This window comes from Schistocerca nitens, chromosome 4 (genome assembly GCF_023898315.1).
Source record: "Schistocerca nitens isolate TAMUIC-IGC-003100 chromosome 4, iqSchNite1.1, whole genome shotgun sequence".
Classification (NCBI taxonomy): Eukaryota; Metazoa; Arthropoda; class Insecta; order Orthoptera; family Acrididae; genus Schistocerca; species Schistocerca nitens.
In genome coordinates, this window is record NC_064617.1 from 801,353,231 (window position 1) to 801,368,502 (window position 15,272).

The 15,272-nt window shown below is 42.3% G+C and overlaps 1 protein-coding gene across 1 annotated transcript in view; it reads left to right on the plus strand.

Moving 5' to 3' along the window:
• LOC126251686 (sialin-like) overlaps nt 1–15,272 on the plus strand; it is a 109,101-nt gene that overhangs the window by 23,982 nt on the left and 69,847 nt on the right. The window contains exon 3 of the mRNA XM_049952273.1: nt 10,536–10,769. Coding sequence (XP_049808230.1) covers nt 10,536–10,769 — 234 coding nt within the window. The remainder of the gene's footprint in view (nt 1–10,535; nt 10,770–15,272) is intronic.

The window sequence follows — 15,272 nt, forward strand, 5'->3', positions numbered from 1 at the left end:
AAAAAAAAAAAAAATGGCTCTGAGCACTATGGGACTTAACATCTATGGTCATCAGTCCCCTAGAACTTAGAACTACTTAAACCTAACTAACCTAAGGACATCACACAACACCCAGTGGATTTCCAAGAATTAAACGTTTCCGGTGATGTGGCCGACATCAAGTGTACGAACTTTTTTTAAATTTTCTTTTTCGCTGAAGCTATCGTAACAGGGATGACTTATCTGGATATGTTGCAAGAATGGCTTTCTCCACAATTAGAAGGCGAACCCAAAAACTTTATTTGGCAAGAAGATGGAGTCCCTACATACTGACATGTATAAGAGTGGTTGAATGTCGAAGCCCGTGATCGTTGGATTGGTCGCAATGGTCAGTACGACAGTACCTCGACGTTCACCCAACCTCAGCCATACGACTTTTTTCTTTGGAACTGCTATTAAGCAGTTAGATTTATTAGAGTGAGATATAGAACTGAAAAGGTTATTGGTTCCGTTACTCCGGACTTGTTAACCAGGGTGTGGGAAGTACTGCATTTTAAAGTTGGGTGTGTGCCGTGTAACTAAAGGCACACATATTTAACATTTATAAGAAACATTCAACTTTATGTATGATTTGTTGTAAATAGTCTGAACTAAAAACTTATAGTTTATCATTAAAACGGGGACATTTTTATGGACATTCGGCATATTTGAACGAGGGCTGTCGATAAAATATCGATGTATTAATATTTCGCGTTAAAGTATCGGAAATATCGTTGGTATTCCTGCTTGAATACATAGACATATGTCTCGAATGGCAGTATCGAGTGACGATATTTTTATTTTATGTTAAATTTCTTTCGCAATTTTCGGCAAATATCTGAAATTGTTCTTTTGAAATTGTAACAGAACATAGTTTTACTACTACTGTATGAAGGAGTCTTACTACTTTTTGAACTTACATCACGTCCAGTCTTTCTGTTTGACTGTGTGAAGCAAGTAAAGGTCGCACAAAAGAGAAAGTCCAGTTGCATCGTGGGGTGGCGGTGTGAATGGAATAACAAGATTTCCGATGTGAAGAACTAGCATACCAGTTGGTTTAAAGACTGGAACGGCGGACCCATAGGGCACCTGTTATTGTGCCTCTCACGTGCAGTTACCGTTGTTAGCAAAGTGATTATCGCCAAGTGTGAACGTGCATCATTTTCCTTTAAATTCTTGCTGTAATGGGGACAATCATGCTGCTAGCGTCCTGATGTACAGAATATCTAATAATACATCAATACTTAAATATACAGCCCTAAGACCAGCAGTATGTTTTTCATCTGCAGCCAATATTTTTATAGGTCGTTACGTCGATATTTTTCCGTCGATGTATCGGTAGTTCAGTATTTTTACTCGATATGTCGAGGGACGATAATGATATCTTTTTAATATCGATATATCGGATTTCCATTACTTTTTAAAATATCAGCAGCCTTAATTCGAAACTTGATAGTCTAGAAACAGGACCGCTACACCTACCAGCATAACAAAAGTAAGAGTGTCTTAAAACAGCTCCAGTGCGACAGTGACACAAAAAACGACAAACAAACCGAATTAGCCAAGAGACAAAAGTTGTAGTCGAAAAATGTGTGATACTAAAGCCCACTGTCCTTGTGTAAGTACTCTTCCTCCTGGAAAAGATACCGGTGAAATAAAATCACAAAACATCGCTCAAGTTACTGAGATTAGGGTTAACTTTTAAATTTTTATTTTTTATTCAAGAGTGCGGTATTTCCCGGATACCTCTAGTTCTTTTTGTCTCGGTCACTATGCGAAGACTGGGTGTTGTGTGATGTCCTTAGGTTAGTTAGGTTTAAGTAGTTCTAATTTCTAGGGGACTGATGACCATAGATGTTAAGTCCCATAGTGCTCAGAGCCATTTGAACCATTTTGAACTGAGGCCAGCAGGCAAAATGTCCAAGTGGCCACGAGGCTTCAACAGCTCCATATTCGTAACAGTACGAAAAATGACGTTGGTAATTTTTGAGCTGTTGTTAGAAGTGAAAATATATGCAGTGCGGGTCGTCTGCATTCAAAGCGTGCAACCATGCCTCTTCTTGTTCCTCCTCATATTTTTGGCGCGAACGAACTACTATCACTGTCGTCTGACGATGCAGAGAATATAGTTTGTGCTTCACACACTGCAAGTAATCCACCAGCGACGTGAAGTCCTGCAGGGTAAAGATTCTCGGCGAGAAGCAAGATGCCTGTGCGACCGGCGACTAGCGGTGTGTCAACAGCGACGCTGCAGCGGAAACGTAACGAGACTCCTGGCCAGCAGTGAGATCCCATGTGCCAGCAGTGAACAGCGCACCACGCGCGCCATCTCTCTCTTGAAATGTCGTCCATGAGAGTGTTAAGAGTTTCTGTGAGGGGTCTTGCGTTCACTAAACGTTCTTAGATGAGTCGCACAGCTAAATCTCTATCGTTAATCCAACTTGTAAAGGATCCTTGCACACGAGTAATGTTTTAGAATTTGCCGAACAATAAAATTGTGAATGACATCCTCTATAATCGCACCTATTCTTAATGGGCTAGCCCCTTTGAACGCATGAAAAGTAGGCGTTTCTCGTGACAATACGCTGCATATGATGATATCTACATCTACATCTACATCCATACTCCGCAAGCCACCTGATGGTGTGTGGCGGAGGGTACTTTGAGTACCTCTATCCGTTCTCCCTTCTATTCCAGTCTCGTATTGTGCGTAGAAAGAAAGATTGTCGTTATGCCTCTTTGTGGGCTCTAATCTCTCTGATTTTATCCTCATGGTCTCTTCGCGAGATATACGTAGGAGGGAGCAATATACTGCTTGACTCCTCGGTGAAGGTATGTTCTCGAAACTTCAACAAAAGCCCGTACCGAGCTACTGAGCGTCTCTCCTGAAGAGTCTTCTACTGGAGTTTACCTATCATCTCCGTAACGCTTTCGCGATTACCAAATGATCCTGTAACGAAGCGCGCTGCTCTCCGTTGGGTCTTCTCTATCTCTTCTATCACCCTATCTGGTACGGATCACACACTGGTGAGCAATATCCAAGCAGTGGGCGAACACGTTTACTGTAACCTACTTCCTTCGTTTTCGGATTGCGTTTCCTTAGGATTCTTCCAATGAATATGTTGTGGCGTAACAGGCTAGTCACGCCACACTGAGAAGGAAGCCGAAAGGCACGCGTACACACACGCCGACTGGCGTCAAGTCTGGAACAGGATACGTTATGACTGCTATAAAGAAAATACGTAGCTTTGGAATATACTTAACTTTTAATGCTTCCTTTGGTACATCTCTCTTGACTATACAAATGAGACTCGTAAGATACATGCACTGTGAAAATTGGCGCCTTGCTAAGTCGTAGCCATTAACTTAGCTGAAGGCTATTCTAACTGTCTCTCGGCAAATGAGAGCAAAGGCTTCGTCCGTGTATTCGCTAGCAACGTCGTCGTACAACTGGGGCGAGTTCTCGTACGTCTCTCGAGACCTGCCGTGTGGTGGCGCTCGGTCTGCGATCACACAGTGGCGACACGCGGGTCCGACATGTACTAATGGACCGCGGCCGATTTAAGCTACCACCTAGCAAGTGTGGTGTCTGGCAGTGACACCACAGAATCTGTCTGGCATCTGCTTTACCGACGATCAACTTTATATGATCATTCCATTTTAAATCACTCCTAATGCGTACTCCCAGATAATTTATGGAATTAACTGCTTCCAGTTGCTGACTTGCTATATTGTAGCTAAATGATAAAGGATCTTTCTTTCTATGTAATTGCAGCACTTTACACTAGTCTACATTGAGATTCAATTGCCATTCTCTGCACCATGCGTCAATTCGTTGCAGATCCTCCTGTATTTCAGTACAATTTTCCATTGTTACAACCTGTCGATATACTACAGAATCATCCGCAAAAAGCCTCAGTGAACTTCCGATGTTATCCACAAGGTCATTTATGTATATTGTGAATAGCAACGGTCCGACGACACTCCCCTGCGGCACACCTGAAATTACTCTTACTTCAGAAGACTTCTCTCCATTGAGAATGACATGCTGCGTTCTGTTATCTAGGAACTCTTCAATCCAATTACACAATTGGTCTGATAGTCCATATGCTCTTACTTTGTTCATTAATCGACTGTGGGGAACTGTATCGAACGCCTTGCGGAAGTCAAGAAAAACGGCATCTACCTCGGAACCCGTGTCTATGGCCCTCTGAGTCTCGTGGACGAATAGCGCGAGCTGGGTTTCACACGATCGTCTTTTCCGAAACCCATGCTGATTCTAGTCTCCAGAAAAGTCATTATACTCGAACATAATACGTGTTCCAAAATTCTATAACTGATCGACGTTAGAGATATAGGTCTATAGTTCTGCACATCTGTTCGACGTCCCTTTTTGAAAACGGGGATGACCTGTGCCCTTTTCCAATCCTTTGGAACGCTACGCTCTTCTAGAGACCTACGGTACACCGCTGCAAGAAGGGGTCCAGGTTCCTTCGCGTACTCTGTGTAAAATCGAACTGGTATCCCATCAGGTCCAGCGGCCTTTCGTCTTTTGAGCGATTTTAATTGTTTTATATTTTTATTCCTTACATTTTTGTCTTTAACAAATTATTTCTGTGTCCGCGTCGGACGCTCCCTGCATCCACTGCACTAGATGAAAAGACCTCTTCCTGCCGGAACACTAGTCATCGGTGGGAATTCCCGAAGCCCTTATACTGGTCCTGTAGCAAAATAATTCTGTATAAGTCATTTTCAATACGTGTTCTGTCAGCATGTATAGGATAACAGAAAAATATAAAGTTCTAACAAAATGATGAAGCCTTGAAAACAAAAAAGGCACGTCCTTCGCCCAAACAATCGAGACAAAAATGTGCACCGAAAACAGACTTCGGCTGCGTATGCTGATAGAGAACTCAATTTAGAATCCCGGTATCAAATTCCGATCAAAATCGTATGTACCATTCTAAAGTAATGTTTCCCGCCAATTTGAAAAATACGAGAAAAATGCGTTTTAAGTTTTGAGTTACGTTTTTCCTAGTTAAGGTAAACAGACCTCAAGTCAGCGATCGCTGGACCATACAACAGTTCTACCAGATCCCAAAGGTGGTCCCCCTACATCATCTTCGCAGCCATGGTAGTCCTGCGGGCCGTTTGACAGATCCTGTCATCCGCTGCACTGCTCGCTCGATATGCTTTTCTTCCACTTTTGTGCAGAGGTTGTAACAGGCTGGTTCGATCTCAATTCGAACAGAATGAGATTTTCACTCTGCAGCGGAGTGTGCGCTGATATGAAACTTCCTGGCAGATTAAAACTGTGTGCCCGACCGAGACTCTAACTCGGGACCTTTGCCTTTCGCGGGCAAGTGCTCTACCATCTGAGCTACCGAAGCATGACTCACGCCCGGTACTCACAGCTTTACTTCTGCCAGTATCTCGTCTCCTACCTTCCAAACTTTATAGAAGCTCTCCTGCGAACCTTGCAGAACTGCCAGGAAGTTTCAATTCGAACACTTTCATAATTTCCAGAATGCCTGTTAGGCCGTCGTTGAAGTGACTTGGTGCCAAAACGCTGTGAATGGTTTTGGTTTTTGGAGACACTTTTTGTCAAATCGCCTTATAGCTCGATAATGGAGTTTCTGGCGAACTTGGGATGAACGCTACCATGAAGTGGACATCCTAGAGAACATTTGAAGCCAAAAAAATCAATCTTTTGACGTTTTCAAAGAGGGCTGCTCTTTACGTTTAATTTCCACCTTAAATCGCTCCAAAAGCATAGCCCCAGAAACTTGAAAGTTGTGGTTGATTCCCAATTGACGCTCGTATAGTCAAGATTTCGGTTCTTTTCGTCTCTTTGCGCGAATACAATCACTTTTTTTCTTTTTTTGTCAGCTGTCAGTCCGTGCACAAAGTTCTGATTGTTCAAATACCTTAGGGATGTCGACAGATCACATCCTAGACCCTAAGTGGGTATAAGGCTTCCTATCAGTCCCTTGTTGACCAGTCTGGTGTGGCAGTTGAAGATAGAAAACGAAAGCTGAAGTTTTAAATTTCACGTTCAAGAAATCGTTCACACAGGAGAATCGTACAAGCATACCGTCACTTGAACATCGGACATACCTGGCGTATAGAAACAACTGAAAGATTTGAAAGTAAATAAATCACCGGGTCCGGATGGAATCCCAGTTCGATTTTACAAAGAGTACTCTAAGGCATTGGACCCTGACCTAGCTTGCATTTATCGTGAATCTCTCCTCCTGCGAAAAGTCCGAAGCGACTGGAAAAAAATGCAGGTCACTCCAGTATATAAGAAAGGTAAAATAACGGACCCACAAAATTGCGGACCAATATCCCTAACTTCTGTTTGCTGCAGAATCCTGAAGCATACTCTCAGTTCGAATATAATAAGCTTTCTTGAGACTGATAAGCTTACGCGCACGAATCAGATGGTTCTATAAAGTGTCGCTCGCTCGAAATTCAGCGCGCCCTTTTCTCAAATGATGTGCTGACAACTATGGATGAAGGGCAACGAGCAGATTCTATTTTTTTAGATTTCCGGAAAGCATTTGATACGGTGCCCCAATGCAGGCAGTTAACGAAGGTTTGAATGGCTCGAAGACTTTTTAAATGATGGAACCTAGTATCTTGACCGCGACGGCGATTGTTCCTCAGACAAGTGTATCGTCAGGAGTGCCCCATGGAAGTGTTATAGGACCGCTGTTCTCTGTATACATAAACGATTTGGCTGATAGGGTGAGCAGAAATCTGCGGTTGTTTGTTGATGATCCGTAGTGTATGGTAAGGTGTCGAAGTTGAGTGACTGTAGGAAGATGTAAGACAACTTAGAAATACATTATTACTAGTGTCGTGCTTGACGTAGTCATGTCGTTTCAATATCTGGGCATAACTTTGCCAAGCGATATGAAGTGGAACGAGCATGTGAGATCCGTGGTAGAGAAGACGAATGGTCGACTTCGGTTAATCGGGAGAATTTTAGGAAAGAGTGATTCACCTCTAAAGGAGACCGCATATAGGACGCTGGCGCATCCTATTCTGAGTACTGCTCGAGTGTTCGGGATCTGTACCAGGTCGGATTGAAAGAAGACATCGAAGCAGTTCAGAGGAGGGCTGCTAGATTTGTTACCGGTAGATTCGAACAACACGTAAGTGTTACGGAGATGCTTCGGGAATTCAAATGGGAATCCCTGGAGCAAAGGCGACGTTCTTTTAGAGAAACACTATTGAGAAAATTTAGAAAACCGGGATTTGAAACTGACTGCCGAAGGATTCTTCTGCCGCCAACATGTATTGCGCGTAAGGACCACGAAGATAAGATACGATAAATTAGGACTCATATGGAGACACAGAGACAGTCGTTTTTCCCTCTCCCTGTTTGTGAATGGAAAAGGAAAGGAAATGACGGGTAGTGGTACAGGCTACCCTCCGCCAAGCACCGTATGGTGGCTTGCAGAGTACCTACGTGGATGTAGGTGTAGTGTGGATGTAGATGTGGATGTAGATGTAGAAGTAGACAACCGTCGATATGACAATGGATGAACACTCCGTAATTTTCAAGGTACAAATGAAACGACAGGCCACTGTGCAGCTGGCCGGTGCTACGTCGACCTGAAGCAAAGCAAGTAGCAGCAGCTTTGTCCTTCGGTTGTCTGACTAGGGACACAGCAGTATACGAGGCAGAATTTAAACAAAAACGTACGTCAGTACAATGGAAAAACAGCCAAAGTTCCAAATTTGACTTTTTTTACTAGACTAGTTACGGGTATGAACCCATTTTCAGGTTATCCAAAATGGAATAGTCAAAATTGTGTTACCGAAAATACAAGAATCATGTCAAGGTATCAAACACGTACCTATAACAAAGTGCAAATAAACATTTTCAGAGCATAAATCATACAGTTATGCATTCATTTGCACTTTTTAATACGTATTTGTTTCTTATCTGGACATTGTTCTTATATTTTGGGAAGTACCAATTTGATTATCTGTATTATTTGAAAGTGGGTCATGACCTAAAATCAGTCATCAATTACATAAAAGTGAAATTTAAAACTTTGCCTGTTTTTCTGTTTTATTGATTAACACAAGTTTCCGCCCCGCAATTACTCCAGCATGCTGAAAGTTCGTAAAAACCTACGTCTCTTTTCATAAGGTAAGTTGATAGTTTAAGCTCAACATGGATTTAATCTCAACATATTTCTCAGTCGTACTATCCCAGTAACTGCAAGTTCACACCAGAATCTCTTTGTCGTTATCAAGGCAACGCTCTGCCGTCTCAGACATGATTGGCTGTTGTAAGGGTATGTGGCGCTTATGCTCTGTACACAGGTCTTCAAGGGTCAGACGGTGGTCTGGCGTATGTATAACATACCACAACTGCACTATTTACGGTAGTCACATTACGCAAACAAAATCACCCTTTACAAAGCCGTAAAAGAACTAGTCTTAGGTGATGAAAGAACACGATTCACAGCGAGTTTCTTCAGAATACCAGACCTGTTGCAAATACTTGCTGCGTAATGTGATAAAGCTGCAGACTTTTGCTCCACGTCGTTATCTTCATCATTCACCCAATTCACGATTGGTCGACTGTGTAACACGTGCGTCATTTGTCTCTCGTAGCTTTTTTTAATCACTACCTTAGAGGTGTCCTTGTAAATTTTTGGTCTCGATACTAAAAATCTGCCTCTTTGCGAATGAGTTGCTGTCACTGACGAACTGATGAAGTAAGATAGTGGCGCTATAGGAGAGTACCACACAAAAAAATTTAATAAATTTGTATGTGACAGAAGGTCGCGATGTTCTGTAAAATATAAGACAAATGAAACAAAAGCAGTTGTTTTGGCTGACTTGCAGCGTTCCTCTCTCAGCTGTCTTCAAGAAAAATACGGCCACATCTGAATTCAGCCGTTGCTTCTTAACCGTTGAATGCAGGATTAGACCCCTTATACGGGCTGATTCAGCTGCCCCTGCCGATGTCGTTTTATACAATCCACAATGGTAGATCTGGTTTTCAAAAAGCACATGCGAGATTTTCGTATTCTCTCGCTCGCTAAGCGCAAACTATTAGTCCTACAGAAAAAATAAGCAGGACCTTTTTCTAGAAAATGTTATGTAATTAAAGTTTGTACTGGGATACCTTTTCGCCGCAAGCCACGGTTTTCGAGTTATTCAAGAAAAACTTACAAAGCTGACCTTCAAATGCACCTCCAACCCCACACCACACCTCAACGCTCAGGATTGTTGTTCGTGGCACTCCCTCCTACCACTGTAGACAAATTTCCGAGTGCACGAATTGTTCCCGATATTCGACCTTCTTTCGTCTCTGTTGATTGGGCTATTACGCCACCAGTATGGGCGGTTATTTCGTTAACACCATTAACTTAAACGTGCCGGTGAGGGTAACGAAAGAAAAACGATTTTTTCGAAACGTTACACTAAAACTAATTGCGTTATCAATTCGATCCAAACTTAACCCTTACAAGCACAATAGTTTCGCAGTCAGGAGGCCTGGTCAATATAACAATGTAATTGTTTAATTTATGCTTTTTAAATTTACAAAATTTTTAGGTGAAATTTATACAAACGTCAATTTTACATTTGTAAGTGCTCGACTAAGCCAGTGGCGTAACAAGGCCGATCAACGAAGACCAAAGAAAGGTTGAATGCTGGAAATAATTCGTGCAGTGGCAAATATTTGCACAGTGTTAGGAGGGAGTATCATGAACAACATGATCGGTGAGGGCTGAGTGTAAGAGTGAGGGTACATTTGAAGGTCACTTCCGTTTGTCTTTCTTGAGCAACTGGAAAACTACGGCCTGTAGAAAAAATATTCCCCAGTTAAAAGGTTTAACTAAATTAAATTTCTTACAAGAAGGTCCTGTTAATTTTTTCTGTAGGACTAATAGCTTGCGCGTAGCGAGTGGGAGAATACGAAAATATCGCGCGTGGTTTTTGAAGGCCAGATATAGAATTGCGGGTTGCATAAAACGACATCGATAGGGGCACGTGAATCACATGTATAGCTTCGGCAACTTTTATATTTCTGTTGGCATAAACTGACTGTAATAAAGAATTTAATTATGACGCAGTAGTCTGGTCCGTTTGAACAAAACCACACAACTCAACTCAGTTAAAAATCGTTTATATAAAACTGTTTCTCGGTTGAAGGTTCTCGCTTGACTTACGGTATTACAGAACATGTACAAAAAATAAGTAAATAAAATTTTCTTGCTACACGTAAGTCTCCTGTTGCAAATATATGGAATTCACAGAGAGCTGATGTGTGGAAAAATACCCATGAGTATGCCATCTTTATTGAAAATTACTTATGTAGTTTTTCCATAAGTGATAGACATCAGCCTAACGATTATTAAGTGATAGACCTTTGTCGTACAAGAAGTTAACAGAATATGTAGACATCGTTTAACATGATGATGTTCTACTAGCATTTTCAAACACACAGATATTCGTTAATGTCTTACATCACTTATATTTTGCAGAGCGGAGAGTTCGTGTGGGATAAACAGAAGCAAGGCGAGATTTTAGCCGCATATTACTATGGCTACACGGTCGGACACATCCCCGGCGGCCTGCTTGCAGATCGTTTCGGCGGTAAGATTATCTTCGGCGTTGGCGTGCTGGTTTCATCAGCGTTCTCAATTCTGACGCCACTGTCTGCATGGGCTGGCGACTACGTATTGTTCACCAACAGGCTGGCACAGGGCCTCGCACAGGTATGTACCAAAGAACACGTAGACTACATTCCCTCTCATACCATGACGGAAAAAAAATCTCAGCACCAATAAGTAATTAGTGTACAGCAATGAAATGTCAGCAATATACAGGGTGCGTCGAAAAAACGTATACGCACTTTGAAGCGTCATAGAAAATTTATTTCCCGTTCTACAATGTTAAATTTCTGGAAATGGAAAGCTTAAAGTCCAATTGGAAAAATAAATGTACTTTGCAAATGTGAGTAATGTTCAAACTGGTGGCCTTCAGCATCAATACATTTCTGAGTACGAGTCACCACTGATTCTGTACATCGTACCAAAGTGTCCAATGAGATATCTGCGCACACCGCCTGAATCTCATTCCAAAGTGTGTCCAGGTTACGTGGTTTACGTTTGTACACCTCATCTCTTATTGTGCCCCATAAGAAATCCAGCGGCGTAAGGTCTGGAGAGCGTGCAGGAAACTCGATTGGTCCCCTGCGTTCTATCCACTGGCCTGGCACATTGTGATCCAGGTATGCTCGTACGTCCCTATGATAGTGCGGCGGGGCGCCATCTTCTTGGAAATAAAACTCATAATTACCGTATAATGGACGAATGGCAGGGAATATGGAGTTAACAAGCATTGTTAGGTACGTTTCTCCAGTAACAGTACCTTCAAAGCGGAAAGGCCCAATGAGTCCCCTTGCAGACAAACCACACCACACATTTACACCAGGCAAATTCACAGCCTTTTCAACTGCAATGTGAGGATTATCTTCAGCCCAGTACACACAATTGTGCCTATTGATAGTTCCATTGAGTTTGAATTGGGCTTCATCCGACCAAATTATGGTACCCATAAATCCCGGTTCACATCTCACCATCTCTTGAACCCATTCACAAAATTCTAACCTTCGATCTGGATCGTCGTCACTGAGCTGTTGCACCAGCCTTGGAATGTACACACGAAACTTGCTTTTCTTCAGAACGCGTAGCACACTACTAGCACTTACATTACTCTCACCCGCCGCTTGCCTTGAAGATTTTTGAGGCGAACGCTGAAACAGTTCCAAGACCGCAGTTGTGGAATCATCACTTGTAGCTGTACGAGGTCGCCCTAATCGACCTTTAAGCACATCACACACTGTTCCATGAATTTCGAATTTGTCTCGTAGACGTGTAATTGTTAACCTTGAAGGTGGTTCTGTACCATAATCACTTCTCCACTGTGTTCGAACCGCAGCTACATTCTCAAACTTCCAATACCACTTAATTATCTGCTTCCGCGCTTCAAAGCTCAAACGCGCGTCCGCCATGTTGCAGTTACTTCCTTGCCACTGCTGCCACCTGTTGAAGAAACATAACATTACTTTCTCACAGATATTTAACCTTTGTAGCACGGGAAATAAATTGTCTATGACAGTTCAACGTGTGTATACATTTTTTTGACACACCCTGTATTTGACTAGATAAGATATTTAACTGATTAACTTTGCAAGATCACAGTGTAACCTCCCACTTACTAATCAGTCTACCGTGCTTGCGATATAAAATATGACCGTGGATCGCATGTATGCCTAATGGATTTTTACTAATTGGATAAGGCTATCTTTCCCGAAGAAATAATACCGATAAGTAGGAGGAGAATGCACAACAGACACTTCTGATGGAAAAGTCTACTAAAAATAAAAAGTAATTAAACTGAACAGGGTTATAATTTAGAAAAATGAAAGTTATTTTGTGCATTCACTCACGAACAACACTGGACAGAAAAGGGGTACTACTGATCATGAATCCAAAAGTTACACTAACGAACGAAAAGGAAATCATTAACGGTCACCAGCCCACTAGGGTAATTTACATCCAAAATCCTGTACAAGATGATGGGAAAGAAACACATGTATTATTAAACATTGAGGTGGCAACAGAAGGTTGTCACGTTTTTTGACACTAATTTTAAGTGAGTATGTAATGATAAAAAAAACTGAAAAGTCACTCTTACAAAATGTGTCATTAAATTTTGAAAAAAAAGATCGAGTAATGATTTGAAAATATGCAATTAAACTGTATGTTACAGAAATAAATAATAGAATACGTACCAAACCAGACAGCCATGTGCTCCAAGCTATATTTAAAATAAATAAAACTTCCGCACTCTTAATTTGTGCATTCCTTTAGAATTAGTTTTTTTTCTGTGATTGCTTTACTTTAGTCATATACTGAAGCCTCTGTTGTACAACAGTTAATTGAAAGTAGACTGAGGCTAAAATTCTTAAAAGAGAAATTATTCATTAATAAACTGGCTGTAAGTATTCAATTTGTTTCTTATGACACTCGGTTAGCGTATAAGGGGAAAAAAGGGACAATGAGGACACAACCGCCCTGAGTGTAGCTGATTATTATTTAAATAAATTTTATCAATCAAATCACATGCAGCAGTGCTGCTGGGTTAGCCGTTCAAACTTTCTACCACCGAACAGTCTTATTTCAGTGCTGTGCATACGACGAAATCGGAGCCGATGACGAATCTGTGTTGCTGGAACTGCTGCTGTTGTTGAAGACGGTAGCATCTTGTGGAGCACGGCTAATTACAGGAACGGGCAATCGTAATTAATACAGCCTCTTCCGCCCGTCCACTGTCCTTACTCCTGCTCCTAGATATCTGGCCGGCGCGCGTACATGATGCCACCGAAATGGTACACTACTGCGAGAGCGTTAACATCACACTCTCCTCGCGCTCCGCGCAGCAACTCCCCACCCAAAGATTTTACAACGCACAAGCACTGCTACTATCGTTGCTAGTCGATGCAAATAACAATTCTTTTGCCTTTTCCCCAGAGCTTATAAGTTTCACAGTAAGACACAGATAAATACAATGAAATGTCAACAGACTTCTACCTAAATTTACACATGCAGTGAAGCAATGTACTTACTTATTAAAAGAAAGCATTTAAAATACAAATATTTACACACAATTCAGCAAATAAAATTATATATCGGTAGCAGGTGCCATGCATCCTGCATTTTCGGTGTTGCAACAGGTCAACGTAATTGCGAGAAAAGCCAATGCAAACGTGAAATGCTGGTACATTAATAGCCGGTGTAGCCGCCAGATGCTAATGCACGCATGCAAACGTGCTGCATTGCGTCGTACAGGTGACGGATATCAGTTTGTGGGATGGAGTTCCATGCCTTCTGCACTTGGTTGGTGAATACTGGGACGACTAACGCTGGACGTGGATGACGCTGCAGTTGTCGTCCGATGATGTCCCTTATGTGGTTGATTGGAGACAGATCTGATGGTCGACTAGAGCAAGGCAACATGTCGATTCCCTGTAGAACTCGTTGGGTTACAACAGCGTTATCCTGTTGGAAAACATCCCTTGGAATGCTGTTCACGATTGGCAGCACAACAGGTCGTATCACCAAACTGACGTACAAATTTGCAGTCAGGGTGAGTGGAATAACCACGAGAGATGGACTGATCAACTGCAGTCTACTTGAAACTGGACAGGCAAGGATCTTAAACCAGAACTGGATATTATGATGTTGATCAACGTTGGCTCCCCATAGTATTTATAAGGAATGGTGTACCACTTACACCCACGTAACGCGAGATAAGAGCAGCTGTCGCAAATAGATCCTAATCAAAAGAGACCAGAGAAGACTGTCACTCCCTGTCATTGACGATCATTTTCAGACCAGAGGGGGATTGGAGGGAAATGCAAGCAATGGAAGTTTGTGTCGGTCATATCGCAAACGGCCATTGCTCACAGCGGTACACAAACCTGCGTCAACACAGAAACTGGGCACTAGCTGGTTTGAGGCGTGCGGTGTGGCCGACCAATCGCAACTTTGGCCCTTTTCAAAAGAAGCAAGCTGTCCAGCGTACCGACTGCACAGTGAGGAGTTTCAACCGCAGTGTGTGGAGGCTGTAGCAGGGCGATGTTTTGGGGGTGTTTTTCGTACTAACAGCAGAATGGTCAGGCTTGTCATGTCGAAACATGTACTGATTTTCTTACCACTGTTAGTTATCTGTGAAAAAGCCCCGCACACAAAATTGTAGCTGCTGACATGAGCTGGAAGTCACCCACAAAAAAACACGGAAACGGCGTTTTTCTTGCTCGGCGCTTGCAGCGAAGACTGGCCACCTCTGGAATTCGCGACTCGTGAAATGTTGGTGTGATGAGCGATTCGCTCATGGTCGGGAAGTGTGGCCGTCTTACAGCAGCATTCACTGAAGACGAATATCGCTGCAAGGTTTTGTTAAAAAGACGAAATTAATATTCGATTCTTTGGGATGCAGCATCTTTTACTTTCTGGTACGTATTTCGGAATATATCATTCTGATGCTAGTTCGAATTGTGATAAATATTCTGTACAACTACATCTATGCTCCACAGACCACTTTACGCTGAACATTCAATCTCCCCTCACAGTTGATGACGAAGTGGTGGTGGTTAGTGTTTAACGTCCCGTCGACAACGAGGTCATTAGAGACGGAGCGCAAGCTCGGGTTAG